Raw genomic sequence first — 20007 nt, forward strand, 5'->3', positions numbered from 1 at the left:
CTGGACATCTGTCAAGTCTGCAGTCCTCCCCATGATTGTGTAGCTACTGACCCAGACTGAGAGACCATTTAAAGGCTCAGGAAACCTTTGCAGGTGTTTTGAGTTAATTAGCTGATTAAGGTGTGACACTATGATTTTCCAATATTGAAATTTTTCACAATATTCAAATTTTTTGAGACACTGAATTTTGGGTTTTCTTATCTGTAAGCCATAATCATCAACATTTCATGAAATAAAGGCTTGAAATACTTCACTCTATGTGTAATGAGTCTATATAATATATGGTTTTCACTTTCAGAAAAGAGTGACAAAAATATTGAACTTTTTCATGATATTCTAATTTTTTGAGATGCACTAGTATATGTGTAGAGTGTGTTTGAATGTGGGGGATGATGTATTTAAGGTGAGGCACTGCAGATGTTATACAATGTGCAAAGGATACAAAAGATAATCATTCTAATTTTTCTAAATTTTTCTGAGTAAAATTGATTAGAAAAGTAAAAAACTTAACATATTCTCCTGAAACTCTTGGAGGGAAGATCAATAATCTGATAAACAAAACGGCTATTGCATTTACTCTTTTTCAGAATTCAGCTGAGCAAAGTGGCACTACAAAGCTGAATTATATTTTTAACTTTATGTATGACTCACATATCAACCTGCCTGACAAGTGCACTTCACTTCTCCCAAAACGGATACAGATCTAGCAAGCTGAAGATGGTCACTGCCCCTCTGGTGGTAGCTTTCTGACCTGTAGAGTAAAATGTAACAACTTCAAATATGGGAAAACAAGTACCTTCATCATAATCTGGCATCTTACCGACAGACTGCGAGTTGGGAAGGCATTCAGCAAATGTAATCTGGAGTACTTAATAACAGCTGCAGTGGCAGGAAAATCTATTACATTAAAAAGAAAAAAGATTTCAGCGAATAACAAGTAGCAAGTAGTCAGAGCCACTTATGAGAGTGTTTAATCACAGGCTCTCTCTCTCTCTCTAAACCCAGAAAGTAATTCTTAATGCCAATTTAATGAGGGAATGATAATGTAGAAATACTTTGTATGTTGAACAATAAATGTTTCTATTATTTAGATATTTAGGAGGGGGAAGAATGCAGAGTGCAACTGCAAAAACTTAACCATCCCTGCGTCTTACAGCTGGCTGTTACTGCAAACCCATGCAAGCATAAAAAAAACATTACAGAAATTGAAAAACCTTTTTATTATGTCAATTACAGCAATGTAACTTGAGGTCATTCGGGATTTTTGTCTTTGTTCATCCTTAAATACATAATTTTGATGCTGAAAGGCAAAACATGAAGATTTCTTATGGAAATATAAATTAGCTTCAAATCATGTTATCAATTTGCTTTCCCATTAGCATGCTATGAGCTTTAAAGCACTGTCTGCGTGGCTGCCGTCTGTCAGGCAACTGAGGGTGACCAAGTGGGGATGAGCACTGGGGAGGGGGAGCTACAAATGATAAAGAAGCTTTCCTTGGCAGTTTTACCAAAAGTATCTTCTCACAGAAACAAAGATGATATTGTTCATCAATTGCATTACTGTGGCATGGCTTTCCAAATAAAAACACATGAAACAACTTTTTGTATGCCCACATACAAAGGACTTCAAACATGTAACACTGCTGCATTCAAATGAACGGAGTTATCATCATGCATTTAAGCACATAAAGTTGGTTCATGTGTCAAAGTGTGTTAGATCATTGGAGATTTATTGGCTGAAAGGCTGTAAAAGCTTTTTTTATAAGATGAATCATCTGCAAAATTGTACATGTGTCTGCAAAGTGCAACAGACCTGAATACATTCCATTATTTCCCATTTAATTGAGCCAATCTTACTGGTCAAGCAAAAATAATTTGGCAGTTTGTTTTAAAGTGCTGTAAGAACACTAGGCTGAATGGGTGACATTTAAAATTATTTTCTAGGCAGACATTTTTAAGGAGACTTCAACGTTATTCCCATCGCTTTATGACTGGAATTACCCTCTAACGTCAGATGAGGAAAAACTTCTGAGAAAGAAAGTAAGAACATGACACATACCAGGGGGTTTAGACTAAAGTAATAGCTGTCAGGCCACACGTCCAGCCAGAACCATACACATACTTACCACACACACATATACAGTGTTCCTGAGGACCAATTGTTGCAGTGATCAACTGCCATTTCTATTTTTGTTTCCCAAACAAAAATATGCCAATAAGATATATTCTACAATATAATGACTACAGAAATTTAAATCAAACATACATACTTTGCAAATCATGTATAAACTGAAGTAGGTGCCCATTGGGAAAGACAAGGAAATTGGCTTCATCTAGTTCATATTCTATTCAGCACATGCATTAAGAGACTCTGGAAACATCCAAAATTCTAAACAACCAAAGGGGGAAAGACGGAGAAAAAGAATCAACAAGTTTCCCTAACCCTAACTGATACATGATTGCCTTTTGCAATAGATCAGCTTCCCAGAATAACGGAGCCCTAGTGTTACTGTTTTGGGTCAAGTAATGACACATTTTGTATATATTAACTCATTGTCATGTACAGTTTCTTTATCCTTTTTTGCAAGGCTGGCTAAGATCAAGGCTCAGTTCAATTCAAAAGGTGGAAGATAAAAACAGTTCCCTCCTTAAATCCAGCAAAGGCAGGTGAGATAAGCAGCCTTCACTTGTTTGTGAGTGAATAAGCCCATCACTAAAGATCCACCTTAGTGCTGTCAGTGCCTTGATTAGTCCAGAGCTGAGAGATGTGGGAAACATAATCCCAGGAAGAGCTCATCAAGTCCACATGGCTCACTTCATCAGCGACTCCTGAAACACAGAGCACAAAGACAATTTATCAACTACTAGCATGAAAAGTGATTCATTTTACATTTTTTGTAGTTTTTAAATGATCTTTTTCTTCTTTTCTCACTGAATAAAACCCATCAAATTCAATGGCTCTGCTTAGGGCTGGGCAATCAAACAAAATTTAACTAAAATTGCAATGTTCCCCACAGCAATATTCAAACAGGAAAGGCGCACAAGGTGCAGTGGATCTGTTGGCACTGACATGTGAATGTGGTTGCTTATTTGCTGCAGTGAATGTTTTGGATTTTTTTTTTTTTTGTTCTCTGATCGTTTCAATAAGGCAGGGTAAACTGTAAACTGAATTGCCCTTCGGGGATTAATAAAGTCATCTGAATCTTAATCTGAATCTGTATTTCCTTGACCAGAAATGTGTGTTTAAATACCAGTTTAACATATTTTTTGCTGCAGAAATATTATGCATTACACATCATGCAAACATTCAAATTTCTTTTGTTAATTGTTTACAGAAAATCCTACTTTCTTTGGTTCTGTATATGTTTCAAAATTATCAACGAATTAGTTCAATGAACCAAACATTGTGTCATCGTAATGTAGAATGTCTACACAAGATGAGGAACTTAATCGAAAAAAAAATCACATATTAAATCTTTAAATTTTGATACTGGGAGTAAAAAAAAAACATCACAATTAGATTATATTCCCAGCTGGTTCAGCCTTAGCACTGCTGTCGTGTATTTTAACAACTTCAGCTGTCAAATATCATGTTGCAAATTTTTCAGCACTTTTTTCACTTTTTTGAGGATTAGATTTTGTATTTTATGAAAACAGAGGTGTCACTATAGAATTTTTAATCCCATTTTTAATACCAGTTAAAATTAAAAGAGACTAGTTAAAATTGTTGACATTTTTTTCTTCTATTTTCTTCTATTCTATTGGCTTGTATTTACAATGACCCCAAGAAATCTCTATTAAGTTCATGTTGAGGCAAACTTCCTCTCTCTAGCCCTAGAACAAAACATGACAAAGAGACAAAAACAGATGATGTCTCACCTGAGTCTCCTTTGATTCTTGAATCGATGGTTCCTCAGTTTTCACCTCAGCAGAAGCTGTGTTGGCTATCTGTAAGCTCCTGGTAACTGGACCACCTACACGCTCCCTTGTTCTTGGGGGTAACCGCACCTCTTTCTTCGGCTGTTGTGGCTGTGGCGGTGTTGGAGGTGGTGGTGATTTGGCCTCTGCTAATCTTTTGGGTGCTGCCTCCTTACCCATGCGCTGCATTCTCATGGCTGGCCGTTGTGTTGTGTCACTAGGAGTTTCTGGGGTTGTAGGTGTGGGAGGTAGAGACTGAACTTGGCCCTTCTTGGTTTTTTTGCTAGGAGGAACTGGTGCTGGGAAAGAGGCGGGCCTTTTTTGGCGGCCCTGGGTAGCAGCTGTTTTGCCTTTGCTGGTCTGGGTGGATTCAGGATCTGTTGCAGTGGAGCTCCGAGCTCTTGTCTTTCCCAGGGGTTTAGACTCTGGCTCTGTCTGTAGGATTTCTGGCTCTGAGGCTTTCTTCCTCAGATTCATGTTTTTATCCACCACAGACAGTGTTTCTTTTTTCACCTCTGCAGGAGTTTTTTTACCCTTTTTTACCACAGGCTTCATGGGGCAGCTTATGGCCATATGTTTAGTGAGACTTGCAGTATAAGTAAACTCCCTGCTGCAGTGGGGGCAGACGCTTGAAGCTGACTCCTCCTCAGTTTTAACAATAGCCTTCTTTGAACTGGTGGCTGCTTTATTTTTTTGTGAAATAGCCTTCTGGACCAGCTGGTTTTTCTTTTTACTGAGGGCACTCATTTTTGTTTTACCTGTATCTTGATTAAAGTTAAGTCTCTTTGGCTGACCCATTCTACGGAAAGCACTGTGGCCTGCAGTGACTGCTGAGGGCGACACGACTCCATTAGGGCTCTTAACTATTTGCTTGAGGGGGATGGGGTTTTTCTTGGGAGTGTAACGCTTCTTATCACTAGCGTTAGCGCAGGCCAAAATGTGCTTGTGCAGTTCGGGCATGTTGTCAAAGCTGTTGCCACACTTTGTGCAGCGAATGGCAGTGCTGAAAGTTTGTGGTATGTTGTGTGTGGTGAAGTTAGTAGCTGAGGCCACAGAGCCAGCATGGGAACGGCTGTGATAAGGAAAAGGGGGGGGTTTGTAACTGGGGTAGTGTTGATTAATGCCAAGGCGGACATCAGGGCCTTTAGGCTTTCCTCCTTCTGAGGCCATGATCTTTATTGTAGTGTACAGCTCCTCATTGGGGTCTTCAGCTCCTTCCTCTGTGTGATTACCGTTAACATCAGTCTCTTCTTTCATTAAGTCAGAGTCATTGTGTGGTGCAGCCTCATCTGTCATCTCTGGTGCTGGTGTTGAAGGACAACTTTCCTCTTTGGCTCTAGATGGATCTGTGTAGTTTTGTGGTCTTAACTTTCCGCTCTCCACAGTCTTATGTGAACAGGTCTCGTTTGGATGCAAGTCTTTTTGGTGCTGCTGGAGGTTACAAAGGAAAGCAAACTCCTTAGAACAAACAGAGCACACAAAGATTTTCCCCACTCCATGAAGTGCTGTCCGGTGAGCCAGTAGTGCCGGGCTGTCACTGAACAGCTGCACACAGAATTCACACTTGAAGGGCCAGTCGGCAACGTGCTCTGTGATGTGACCACTGAGCTCTTTGATGGAGGTGAACGGCTCCTCGCAGACGTTACACACAAAGGTCTTGCAGAATGTTGAGTCAATTTCCTCCCCTTCAAAGGTTTTATCAGACGGTTTATCAGGAGCAGAAGGCAGAGATGAAGAGTCAACAGTGTCCAAAGTTGCATGATTCATAACAGACATCTCATCTATGCTGGGTTGAGGCTCGGTTTTAATCTTAATCAGCGGGAGGGATGGCGAGAGTGGTGCTGAGGATGGATCACTTGGTGCAGGAGATGATGATGAAGATGCTTGATCCGGCTGGGACGACAAAGCAGCAGAAGACTCCTCTGTTACAGAATCTACGTTTTGGTTCACCTTGCCATTTAGCAGACCATTGGAAGCTGTAGTCAAAGAAATGTCTGCTTCAGTAGGTAGAAGTTCCACCTGTGCTGGTTCAGAAGCGCAAGAATTTGTGTTATCTTCAAGTGGAGTCTTAGGGGATTGTAATGGCTCAGGGAAGTGGTTCTCTTCCTCAACTTTGTTTTCATCAGCTGACATAACCTCCTCTGAGTCTGACTGGAGCTTGTGTTCAACCGATCTTGGAGACATTTTTGGTGAGAGCACAGGAAGTGGTCTGAGTGCAGAGGAGTCTGAAGGCTGAGAGAGTGGAGAGCTAGGCATAGCTGGAGGAGACGGTATGGTAGGTAGAACAGGAGGAGGCGGTGTTGGCGACGTAACACTGGATGTGCCAGGGGAAGAGGGGTTCATAGTGACAGGTGTCAAAGAGGGCGGGGAGGAATGAGCAGACTCTGATATAACGTTTGGAGAGTGAGAATTAAAACAACTGTTTGCTAAGGCTGAAGGGCTGTCCTCTCCCGGCAAAGTAAGACCTACATACTCATTCATCAGCACCTTCTCAAGCATGCTGGTGTTGGGCTTTCTCTTTTTAATCAGTGGCTGTGGTGCTAAACTTCCCTTTAATTCAGGCTCGGCACTCTTCCGATGTAAGCTTAAATCAAGAGCTGAATCCCCCAGCACCTTGTTCAAACTGTCACTCCTCTTGCTCACGGAGTTTGACAGATCCAAGGGCTGCTGATTACAGGAATTACCCCCACTACTGGAAGTTTGGCTGTGAGTATTATTTCCAGAGGGGCTCAAGCTGTCTGCATCTTCCTTTTCTAGCAGGCTCCCAGGAGGTGATGCGCTGCGGTTTTCTACCTTTGGCACCTTAAGGGTGAATGAGCTTGTCACCTCGGCTTTACAGCTCTCTGTTTTACATGCAGGACTGAGCTGTGGAGTAGATGGGGGAGAGGCTGTTCTTCTTTTAAACCTTCCTGAAACTCCTGGTAACGGTGTGACTGACAGAGGGGAGGCTAGTCTATGGCTTTCTGTTATCAGAGCTATTGTGGATTTCTGAATGTCTTGTGTCTGAAGGAGTTGCTTGAGCTTAGGTGACAGATATACAGTTTTCTCCCGCTGAAATGCTGAGGAATCTGCAGCTTGCTGGAATAGTCCACCCACTAACAAGTTAGATGAGGAAGATGAGGAAGATGATGACGATGATGTAGAGGCTGTGAAAGATGCTGTTTCTGTTTCTACTTTCAGGCTGGGAACAAGGGGGGGTGTAGACGTTCTTCTTTTAGCTGCTGGCTGACCAATGTTAGAGACTTGCTTTGCAGCATTGGTTCTACTCTCAACCTTCAGTGCCTGACTAATTTGATTTGGGCTGATGATGACTGTATCTAGACCAAACAGAGCTGCAGATCTGGAGTCTACCTCTATCACCTCACAGCTGCTCACTGTGCTAGTGGACACAATCTTACCATCAATGTAAAAGCTCAAATTCTCAGAGATGTTTTTAGATATGTCCATTGTGTAATCATCCCTGTCTGCTTCATCTTCTGTGTCTGCACTGGGCACATAGACGGGCGGAGGGCTGGTGCTGGGGGACTCATCAGGCTGCTGCTGTGCTGAGGCCTCTTGCAGAAGCATGCCTTTCCTGCGCACTCCCTTTGGTAGCAAGTGTCGTTCATGTATTCTGCGCTGGTGTCTGCGCATGTTAGTGTGTGTGCCAAATGCTTTGTTACAGTACTTGCAGGGATGGAGTTCTTTAGATTCCCCATTTTCATCCAAAACAAAGGGACGGTCCGCATTAAGTCCAGACTCCTTTCTCTGCATCTCAGAGTTGTGTATAGATCCTCCAGTAAACTGCGACCCTATGGCTATATAGTGAGTGGTTGGACTGGTGCAGTCTGGACTCGAACCATCAGTCTGCAATACAGGACTGAGCAGACTGGCAGTGCCTGCCAGAGAGCCAGGCCGTTTTTTCGGCCCACTCTCATGTCTCCTCTCATGTCGCCGCCTCCCCACCTGTGAACCAAAGGACTTACTGCAGTACCGGCACTTGAACAGTTGTGATTGCTGGTTAGTGATGGCATGAATGTGGTTGTGACGTTCCAGACCTTGTCTGGTGGAAAAGTGGCGCTCACAGTGCTGACAGGGATATGACTCACCATGGGGACCCACTTCAAGGTCACCATCAGGATCAGGGTCAAGGTCAAGCTCAGGATCAACTTCTAGCTCTTGCCCTGCAAGTGAGGAAGACTCTGCCTTTCCTTGCCAGCCCTTAAGGTTCTCTTCACCGCATGTCAGCTTATTCTGCATGAATTCAGGACGTGAATGCTGTGCAGTTTGCTGATGTACTTCCTTTGGTTCTTCCAAATCATCAGCATCCTCCTCCTCCTCCTCCTCTTCCTCATCCTCGTCTTCCTTCTGCTCACCGTTTCCCCTGTCTGTCATTGCTGTTGACATGTTGTCTGCATCTGTATAGTTGGTGCTTTTTATGGGATGGGTTTCCTGGAGTTCCTGTGAGGGCTCAAAGGTGGATGGCTTCCCATCCTCCTCCTTAAGACCTAAAAAAAACATGACACAGCTGTTAAGTGTGCTGTTTTGTCATGCCATTTAAATATGACAGAAACAGTTAACACTTTCAAATACAAAAGGTAAATTCAAAGAGTAAGTTAAAATTAGAGAATAATGAGAATATGTAGATTATTTAAAACAAGATGTTATCTTACTGTCTTCCCCATCCCACATCTCCTTAATCTCCTTGACGGTAGGTTTGGTTACACTTGTTTTCTTGAATCCACCCAAACCAGCCTGTCTGGCTCTCTCCAGCAGCTTTCTTCTGGCTGCATAAACACACACACACACATCACTTTGCATCAGCCTTGTTGGAAAGCGAAAACAGCTTCTATAATCACAAGGGCACAAAGTGGTAAATCCAAACACTTATTAATGATGATACAGTTTTCCTTATAAACAATTTAGGAGCAGATTCTTACTCAACAATGCACTGACATGATATGATATGAAATGGTAAAAGTTTTAGCCTTGCACCCCCCAGAAGAAGTTTGGAGGAAAAAAGAAAACAAAACTAAACAAAGAAAAATAGATTGGGGTTTTAATGTCAAAAAGTAGTTGTAGTCTATGCCTTTTTTTTTTTTGGGGGGGGGGGGGTTGCTTGTCAGATATGACATTTCCTTGCTTTTTATGGACCCATGTAATGGTGTAAATAGGTTCAAAATGAGCAAGAACTGCCTCAAATCATAAGCTAAAAACTACTAGGCTGGAGACCCATATTGTGCCTTTTCAAACGCAGCAAGATATTTTATAACTGCATTAAAATTCAAACAGAACCGAATAAATCAAATTTACATCTGATTTTAAAGCAGCATCTCTTTGAACTCTAGTCTGTGCTGACATCTTCATCAGCATTTTTTAATAATCAACAAATAAGGCTGATAACATTGAAGTAGTCTGAATTCCTAAGCTTTGTCCAACTCCAGAGGCTTCCCTGGCACATCCTCATCATTTGAGTGTGTCAACAAGGTCACCTGACCTAGCCTACAAAGCCTAATTCATACCAGAGAAACACATGCTGTAGGTCAGTCATCTGACTGACTCTTTCAGAGCATTCTGCTAAATCTACAACAACAAAACAACTACTTCTTAATATCTGCAGCATTTCTGAGCTCTCTTACTTTACCCTAAAGTCATTGGCTTGCATGGCTATAATGTGTATGTCTTCTGACATTATGATCAACGTAAGTAAGCTTACTTCAGCAAGGTTGACTCTGCAGTACAGAGCTGCCAAAAGCTATAACACTGCAGTATAGAGATGTGATGTGTTGAAGAGAATCGCTGGTATTGCAACACTGAAAAGTAAAATAACCCTTCGCATGAGAAATGACAGATAGCCTATCTAACACAAACTGTACTTTTGCACTATGATTTTTCAAAAGATAAAACAAATGAAATTTTAATTTCTTCTTTCTTCCTGATCAAGTGGACAAAAAGGGAAAGCATGACTTCCTGCATGATGCCAACATTTATATTATTCAAATTCAAGCAATGATTCAGAGTATAAAAGGGCTCTTAACTGAGTGTATTATACCATATTTCTATTAAAAATATTTAATATACCCATTTAGTAACATGGTATGCATCGTTCACAAGTTTAAGTATAAAAGTGTGAGACATAAGGTATCAAAAACAGATCAAAGCAGATAAGATTAGAAAGAAGACACTGAACATATATTTGTTAAATACTTGGGTAAACCTGCCTTTTCCGTATAGTCCCGCATTGAATTACCCACAGGATACATAACATGGAAACACTATGTCCAAAGTTCAGACTGGCAAATGTAATTCTGACAGATTAGAGCCATGTTTTGTCTTTCATCAGCTCGTTTATAAACCTCTTATTGTCGCATGTTTTAATTATACTTAGATTAAACACAGTTTCAGTTTTTAAGTCAATTTTCACTTTTGTTTTATGTCTAAAACGCTCGACATGTTAGGCTCTGAAACATAACTACAACTTTACACTGGCCTATTACAATCATTATCATCATGGTTGCCGCATTTCGAACATGTCGAAACTATTTTTTAGTTTAATTTACTAAAAGCAGTTTGCCATCTGTTCCTGTGCACCGTGATGTCCGTGCGTTCAGTCCTAGCCGTTTAGCTTTATGCTAGCATGTAACACCAACTCTGACAACTCGATGAACTGCTTATTCTGAACACAAAGCAGCGTAAAGTGTTCATTTTAAACGCTTCGCAAGTCCTAAAACATCTTGATATTTGGTTGTTATCCATATCAGCGCTCTAGCAGGCCTGTTGTAGGATAAGGAAGCTGGCTAGTAAGCTAACCTGCTAGGCCATCATCAAGTAGCTAGAGAGGCTCTCGGATGGATGGCTTTCATGCTTTAACTCAAGGAAGGTCACATCCTCGACAACGTCAGGACCCAGAGGAGGAGGAAAAGCTGCTAAAAGTTGCTAAGACGCTCGTTTAATAGTTAAATGCGATATTTTAGGCAAATAGGCGTCTGCTTGGATGTTATACAGAGGCACAAACGCTCACAGAGACCGGTTCAGATCGTGAATTTAAGTAGAGAAAAGCCCCACACATCGCAACCGTTAACGTTAGCCACCACTAGCCCTTCCTTCATTTGTAGCTAGCTAGTTAGCTCGCCAGTTACAACTTCGACTCAGACAAATCCATTTCGTGATTAACCTAGCGTGGTAAGTGAGAAGCAAACGCATTAAAGGATAAACCCCGAGCAGAAATGTTATCTTGTTTCTATGTAAGGCCTTACCTCGCTTCGCCCTGGGTGAGTTTTTCCTGCTCAGACTACTGGCTCTTTCTTCCTCCAGTGCAGCTGTTATCTCAGGGTTGTCTTCCACAGTGTACCACACCAGCAGCTCCTCTCCCGGCCCGATAGGCTGCAACAATGAGAGATGAAGTCGGCCACCAATCACAGCACGGCTTGCTGAGAGGCAAGGGGGATATTTGGGCCACTGTGCATCTTATCTGTCTTCACTTGAGGCTTTGGGGGGGTGTATGGAATTTGACAGTCTTTACACCAAAGTCTGCAGGATATTGTACAGCAGTGCATGCTTGTTTGCAAACTTACTGCAACAGGCTGTAGTAACTTTAAGCTTCTCTATAGTTAATAATTACAAGACCGTAATATGTACTCTGTATAACACAGTTTCACAAATATTGCAACAATTACACTCTGTTAACATAATTTCAAGCCCATGTTAGAAAGTTCTAGCTGGTGAAACAGACTGAAATTAATATTGCCAAGTTTTTATAACCTATAAAGCAAATGAAACGTCAGCTTCAAGACTGCTTATTTCTGTATGGTAGTTATTGAGGCTGAACGATTTGGGAAAATAATCAAATTGTGTTTTTTTCTCCAATTCTGATACCAATATTCTTTAAGTTCCTTATTGTGTATTTTTGTTCAATGAACAAAAGTTATAAATCATTCTATGTCATAACCACCACAATACTGAACAGATTCAACATAAACTGTGCTTTCCTGTAGGCCAGACATAAATGTTCAAATGAAAATAGATGATGCATGAATCAATAATAATGACATGTTTTTTGTATACTTCAATCATAGTAGTAGATTTAACTTACAGCCTTTACAGCTCTTACCATGCCAACTAGAACCGAGTTATTTTGAACAAATATCTAACTGCAATTATTTTGACTCATATTGCAAATGCAAAACAAGTTGTTGTATTGAAGGGAATGATCATTTTATGTCATTCTCATTTTTAATTAAAAAAAATGCACAAATAAGGCAAGTAGAAGTTTTTGCTAACTATTCTAGAACAAAATGACACTTGAAATTATGCAGTAAGTGTAGAGCATAACATCTCTGCAGCAAAAATTTGTATTAAACTGGTATTTTGGCACGGATTTCAGGTTAAAAATTATTTCACCTTTGGCAATTTGAAAATTACAATAGGCCCCATTGCTATTTAGTCTAAATTTCCGTTAACTGGCCAGCCTCATTAGTTTTAATGTCTAAAATTGCTACCACAAGTCAACCCAAGTAATGTATGGTGCAGAAACAACATTTTCAAAATATTTTCCATGGCAAAGATTTTTCATGAAGATGCATTTGACTCTTAAAAGATTATTTCTTAATAACAATTCTAACATGACAAAATAAACAGTTATTGAGGCTGCACAGTTAATCAAACATTATCTAAGTTGCAATATTGTGAATAATATCATAATCACAGCCATGAAAATGTATTTAAAGTATTAAAGATTAAATTGTGTGGCAGATGGTATTATAATTCGACTGAGCTAATTAAAGATGCACTAGCCTACATATTGTTTTTTCCCTATGTATGAAAACACTACTTTATGTTACAGGCCTAACACAAAAAAGTAATGCAGAATATGAATCACAACCTGGTCATATCTGATTGATTAATTAATTACAATGATTTGTAATATTGTAAAGCCCTTGTTGTTACAGTTAAAAGTTCCACATTCATTTAAGAGGAGGAAAGTGACACAAAAATATACAAATTTACAATGTGTCCACAGTACTGAAGTTGGCAGTCATCATCCCTTTAATACATTTGCTGAAACAGCACTAAAGTGTTATCTAAAAATGTTTATTTCTAAGCCATTATAGATTAAAACTAGACATGCACCCACTGTAAACATCTGGGCTGATGATACCAGATACCAGCGTAAAAAAAAAATCACAATTATCGATGCTAATGTTTTTTTTTTTTCATTACTTCTTTTGGTGTAACACTCCAACAATGCCAACATTTTCTGTCATGTTTGACAATTAAACAGAATAGAGTTTGTCCAGCTGGTCAGATCTTCTGCCCAATAATTTTTTTTTTCTCTAAATCAGCAGTTAGATGTACTAGATGGTGACATTAAATTGATAGGGCACAAAAGTTAATAGTATGCTAATGGCATTGGTTATGCCACATCATTTGGCCAGTGTTTGCCAAAAGAGCTAAAATTGGCTGGAATCAATGTTAAACTGATGTATCTGTGCAGCCCTAAACCCCAAGTTATTTTAACAGAAGTATATTCAATTAAAATAATTATAAGCAGCTAAATGGGTGCGTAGGTAAAAAATAAACATGTGCATCATAAGTAGACTCTGGCCGTTCAATCAAGCACATGTTTTACAATAGATCACAACTGCTTAGCCAACAGTTCTACCTTTACAAAAAAGGCAATATTTGGGGTGTCTGAAAATGTCAGATAGCTTTTTGTTTCCATATATTTTTGATGATGATGATCAAGAAGGATTTCTGTCATTCGAGGAAAAAAGACTCTAAAACATATCTGGTTTAAAAGCATTAGTGTAAAGAATTCTGAAGAGTTATCTAACAATAACATGCAGTGCAATAGTCTCCAAATAATCCAAAACCATAGGGCATAGACTCATCTGACTCTACTGTGTGTCACTGGTGGAAAGACAAACAGAGTGTATGGAAGTGTGTTTGACCTACCCTTAAAACCTTGTAGTAAATGGCTCTGTTGATCTCCAAAGGGAAAAGATTCTGCTCTTCACTTGACCTCGCCCAATTCACATATCGCAACCAGTTCCCCTTCACAGGGTCTGTGGCGTCAACACACATCCATCCTCGTGCTGGGAAATAAACCTAAAGGCACAAATATTACACTAGCAGTGATCCCAAAAACATAAGCATAGAATTGCAGTAATCTCCATCTGAATGTGAGCTTGAATTATTAGCAGTGTTTATAATAGCTGTGTAGCAACAAAGGCCATTTACCTGAAAACCGCTGTTGTGTACTGTGGCAAGTAAAATATACACAGACGTTCTCTATGTTTTATGATTCTACAAACCTAAAACCTTTGTCAGACTCTTTTATGCACAGAAACACCAATCCTAAGCCACCTCCTTTAGTCAGGCTGTAATAGAAACAGCAATAAGGACAACAACAAAAAAATAGCTGCCCAGAAAAGAGGGAAATACTTGCAGAACATCACAATTCATGAGAATTATTTCAGGAAATTATTTATAGATCGGTACACTTTTAGTGCTTCCTGTTTTGAATTCAATAACACCTGCCCATTGTAGAGCTATTAAACTCTAACCTTAACAGCCTACACATAGTTTCAACACTATGTTTTGGATATGCACTGTAGCTGCAAAACCAACAGGACCAAGCATTAAAAGCGTTATCCACAGAGGACTGTAGCTGCTCTGCCTTTAACAGTCTTTTAAGTGTTTGAGTGATCTGTTGAAGGACATTTTTATTTTAGCATTACCTGAAAAAACAACAGGGTAAAATAAGAAGAGGACTGGAGGCATGCTAAAATTTTATGGCCTTCACTCTTCCAGGTTCCCATGATTAAATGCAACTGCATGGCTTTGGTGACATTACTATAACTGTGTTACATTTTCAATGATCAAGACAGGTTTAGAGAGAGACACTGGTTATACACTCTAGTTACTGTTAATCGTCTACCCATGAACCTTATTTCATAGCACCCTCCTCTGTACCTTTATCAAACAACTTTTACTTGCACATCATTTTATACCCAGGATATTATTAACTCTTGTGAATGGTTCACAGAATGTAGTTGGACTTGATTTAGCTATGCAGCAACTCCCACAGAAGGTGGAGGTGGGTATTTTAGGGAAGAAAGTCAACCTGTGACATTACTTACCTCCCACATGTAAACATTACTCGTCACCTGGGACCTCTTCTTCTTCTCTCCAACGAACGGGCCGAACCTCTTCCCTTTAGGAATGACCCGAGTGGCCCAGACACCTGAAAATAACAATGAGTCAACACTTCTTATACTTGTTCCATTGAACTTTTAAACTTTGAAAGCTCTTCAAAAGTTAAACACCTGTGTGGGTTTATCCTCAGTTTTAGGCTAAATTTAGACAGTGATGCCTAAAAAAGATTGTGTTTTATTTTATCAATGGAGGACTTCGCAGTGATTTGGACCTTTAGGAATGGCATTCTAGCTGAAGTTTAACACCAGAGGAAGGCACAAAATACTTTGGATTTATTATAATTCATGTCATCCAACACTTGTTTTATTTCATCCTAGCGTCTTATTAACTGTGCTGCAGAGTAATGTCTCTTCCCTACTTGTATGCTGCTTTGCTTAATTTACTTTATGAGTTGTGTCTGACCCAGCACAGTACATGAATTTTGGCCGAGTCTTTACATCAACACATCACAGCTGTTTTTTTCCTCATCCCATGCCTTCTAAAGATATTTCTCTGAATTTATAGGCCTATAGTTCTGGGACAGCTTTTATCCACGTGCCTTCTTTGGGGTTTTAATTGACTTGTGTGAGCGCACTACAGCATACTGCTACTAGAGTGCATAAAATATATTTATTGTGCCAATCATTTTGATTCCATCTCAAAGAAATCTCTCTTTGGATATGTATTTATCTTCATAGATGAGGTAAGGGGAGATTATCAGTGAGCAATGGCAGAAAACAAATTTAAAAAGTGATCAGATAAGGCAGGAACTTAAAGCACTACCTCCTGTCCTTTCTGTTTGTTTCAGGTATGTGTCAGCCCTAATATGTAATATTTTTAAAGGTATGAAAGCAGACAGAGATACTCTCAGGAGGAGCAGTGTCTTTGTGGATGATATCAATGAAGGGGAAATAAGTTTTCTCACTTTTACCTGGGTTAAAGTTTAGTTCCTCTCCTTCTCTGTTGTTGTTGCCCTCTCTGTTCCAACATCAGACCTCTCTGTCCTGCAGCTTGTTGTTAATCTGACATGCATAACGTATGTTCATTAGTTCAGGAGCAGGGGTGAATCTAGACTTTTGGGTTGGGGGGGCCCAGGCCCTGATTTGTTTGGGGGGGAAATGTATTTTTATGTGCACACAACAGATCAACATGTATTATCATAATATTCAACTTTATGATTTAAATTTACTTAACAAAATAAAAAATAGTAAGAATACTGAAACAAATTAAAGTTGTATAAACAATGAGTAGTTTAAAATGTTTCATGAAAATTGCAGGTTCTACTAGGACTAACACAGTTAAAAGACTAAAAAAATAAGTTATTAGAAAGCATATTTAAAGAGTAGAAGGGAGGGTTGATAGTAGAAAATACCATTTATTTTAGAGCTGGGTAAGGTTTTATTGATTAATTATATAGATTTGTTGAGTGGATGTTTGATTTTAGGATTAAATATATTATTTAGTTTGAAGTTTAGAGTTGCCTTTGCAATTATAGAAGTATTTTAAAAGTATTTGCCACTGACAATTATCTTTTTCCTACTAAAAGTTTCATTTCATGCACTGTTTAGGCACCAAGATTGTTTTAAAAGTATCGATTTATCACCAGTATGAAAAACACAAACTATACCCAACCCTACTCCTATGTTATATCTAGTTGAGGCCTTGCATTTCCACAAATATCTAAAACAGATTTTAAAGCCAAGGGAATTTTTAGCTTTTACAATTGTAACAGAACGTGTTCTGTTGCAGAGGCTTTGATGATAGAGCCAACATGAGAGGCGCAACTTGTTAATCGTTGCCATGGAAATGCTGGATGTTGCGTAAAATACTGCTTCATAATGCAGTGGGAACTGATATTGAAAGCTGCCCTTCTGATGCTGCATCTCATTCATGTTTTATGCTGCTTAATTATGATGGACCATGATTCCTCCTCTTGTCCCACTGCATCCCCTCTAAGCACTTCCAAGTCAAGTAGAGACCAGGTTCACTGCTCAGCGTGCCAACCTCAACGACCCCCTTCATGTTTTGAACTGAGGACTAAATTCAGAACTGAGGTCAAGAGTGCCCTTCCTGGTTTGTGTTGTGAGCAATCCAGGAAGGCCATTTTAACTGTTTTTCTCCCTTACTATGTAAAATTCAGTAATGAAAGCCAAATGTTGGCTTCCTGTTTAGTAAATACACCCTACAGAGTGCTATTTTGATGAACAGAGTCCTCGAGTCAAAACAATAATGATATACCGATGTCCTCCAATGTTTTTGAAGTAAAAGATGACAATTAGCCAATGGACACAGAAACTGTGAGTCATGGTAAATATGTGTGCTTTTATTTCTATATTCCACCTCATTTCATTTTTGTAAAGTTTGACTTAGTAATTGCACATATTGTGTGGGCCTATTGTTTACCAGACTCCCTGGACACCCTTATGTACTCACCGATACGGTTTTGATTTATAGCAGAAGGTCCGAGACTCAAACAGTCGGGCAAACCCTTCCACACATGAGCTGGAATTCCATCGAGAGTTTCCACCATCCCACCAGTTATTGCCATAACCTAAAATAAACAAAGAGTTACTTTACTGATATCAAAAGCATTTAAAACATGTCAAACTACAAAAATACAACTACATAAATATTACTTTACCTGTTGAGGTTGGTTTCCACAGTATAGTGGGCAGCCAGTCCTTATGAATGATATCACATGGACTCTAAATACAGAGCAAAGGGAGAGGTTAAGAGCTACAACAGATTTAAACTGATTCTCTCTGTGAATTCAGTCAGTCAAGGCAACACATCACGCACCTGTCTTTAAAACACTTTCTTTAAAGTGTAGACTTTGTGTTTGACTTAAAACTGACACCAGATAACCTGTTAAATACTCCTCATCTGTCTGAATTAATGATGAGAAAGGAACATTATGGTCATGCTGCAACAACGGCTTCATGCAAGCAAATGTAATCACAGAGATGGCTTATAGAAACCTCTAATATGAAGAACTGTCTACATCCCAATCCAGCCAAATACAACACAAGAGGAGAAATCAAATTATTAATGCATGCTGATTTTAGGCCTTAAACTAGTCTGACTCTTTGTAAAGAAGTTTGCAGAATAGTTACATGGTTAAGTTCATCCTTGTTGTAGATATGTTTAAAAGTTTTACAAACATTGTCATCAAATGTCAAATATATTGATGTCTGAAAGTCCTGATGTTGAGCACTGAGACAAAATAGAGCAGGAAACTGGTGCAGGAACACATGCAGCAGAAAATAACAGGAAATTTCAGGTAGTTTTGTACATGTGAAACAGCTGATGAGATGAAGATCCCTCACACTACTGACTTCATCTTTGCTGGTTCTTTTAAACTGACTTGTCTTTTTTAATTCAAGTTTGTTAAAATACACAAGAGTCAAGATTATTTTTCTCATCAGCAGCTTCAATTCTTCACATCTGAGAGGCTCTAGAATCAGTTAATGGTGCACGCCTCAAAAACACTGAAATATTGAACAATTCTCTGTGATTTTTCCTGATCAACTCATCAGTTTGTCCTCTTTTTTTACTTTTACCCAAATGCTGATTTTCTCAGCTTGTTCATCACGGACATTTTCTGTGCTTTGGTTTCATGCTTTTTGTCCCAACTGGCAGAAAAGCCAATTGTTCAGCAGCACAATGAGCTGACCCATGTGTTCACACACACTGAATCCATTAACACACAAATATGCCACACAGTTCAGGAGCAGATCTTTGACATAACGACTCCAACTTCACTTAAAGATGAATTTGTGCTGTCTAAAAAGCAGATCAATTAAAAAGGCAAGGATAAACAATTGACCCTTTTGTATAACTGGCATTGCAAATCAAGCTTTAGCATCATTGTGAATTAAAGGCGGGGTTGCATTAACTTTTTTACTGACCAGTTCATTTAGGTTCATTTCTAATCCGCTGCTGGAGTTGTGATCAGACATTTTTAAACCCCTTCTAGCTGAAGTTCAAGCAACAAATGGAGAGATTTCAACGTGGGCGTGTACAAGTGTGCGTGCGTAAAGATGATTTTAAAGCGTTTTGTTCGTAAAAAGTTAACAAAGACAACAAAATTGACGGATATGTGAGGCGAACAGCGCCTGAAGGATGCAGTTTATTGTTACCCTTGTAGGCAAACCGTCCTCCCCTTGTTTCCTCCCGATGCTGGCCGGAGTAAGGTGGCTGCTGCCGTTTTCTCCCTAAATGTATCCTGTTGGAGGGTTGAATTTGGGTTTAGCCTACTCTCACGCGCACTTACCTGCTTTAACAGAGCGGGGACTTGTGATTTTTGTGCTCTACCTGCCTCCAATCTGCTGAAAATGGCGGATGGAGGCTTGAGTCGGCAGCCTCCTCTGTAACTCGGATCGTGGTTGTAGTGGAGTTGGGAGAGGCAGCCTGTCAGGCTCGTGCAAACACACGCACGCACACAGCGATGGGGCAGTAGAAGTGAGCAGAAAGAAGCCTTTTAAAGACGAGACGGTCTTCCTGCTGTCCTCTCCTGCAAGCACTGGATCCAGTCGTGTCCACAGTCCTGCCTGACGTGAATCCATGCCAATTAAGCACCTTAGTCAGATTCATGTGAGCATAATGGGCCTGTAGGCTGCAGCCATCTGTGCATCCGTGAATAGCTAAAAAAGAACCCCAATAAAAGCAGGAAAATCCAGACTGGAAGGCTTTATTTAGTGTTCAAATGTCCCCATCTTTAAATTGTTGAAATTACTACTGTAACCTCGGCGAGAGAGATAGTTTTCTTTCATCTTCAAACATTTAAACACCTGGTATGATCACTAAAAGTTCTAAGAGTACAAAATTAATGAAACAATAAGGCATGTTTTTCAGGGAAAATATATTATTTATAATAAAAGTGCATGCACATATGTGGATATCACATTAGGACTT

General features: G+C 39.6%; 1 protein-coding gene across 1 annotated transcript; it reads right to left on the reverse strand.

Moving 5' to 3' along the window:
- Nucleotides 1-1201: 1201 nt before the first annotated feature.
- On the reverse strand, nucleotides 1202-19589 carry prdm2b (PR domain containing 2, with ZNF domain b). The gene is made up of 9 exons (XM_041782580.1): nucleotides 19367-19589; nucleotides 17735-17798; nucleotides 17527-17644; nucleotides 15039-15142; nucleotides 13852-14004; nucleotides 11154-11280; nucleotides 8571-8684; nucleotides 3880-8405; nucleotides 1202-2829 (listed from the first exon to the last, which is right to left on the reverse strand). Exons 3-9 carry the CDS (start codon nucleotides 17639-17641, stop codon nucleotides 2812-2814), a joined length of 5157 nt encoding a protein of 1718 aa, XP_041638514.1. The 5' UTR covers nucleotides 17642-17644; nucleotides 17735-17798; nucleotides 19367-19589; the 3' UTR covers nucleotides 1202-2811.
- Nucleotides 19590-20007: the final 418 nt, after the last annotated feature.

Source organism: Cheilinus undulatus, linkage group 3 (assembly GCF_018320785.1).
Source record: "Cheilinus undulatus linkage group 3, ASM1832078v1, whole genome shotgun sequence".
NCBI classification, from domain to species: domain Eukaryota; kingdom Metazoa; phylum Chordata; class Actinopteri; order Labriformes; family Labridae; genus Cheilinus; species Cheilinus undulatus.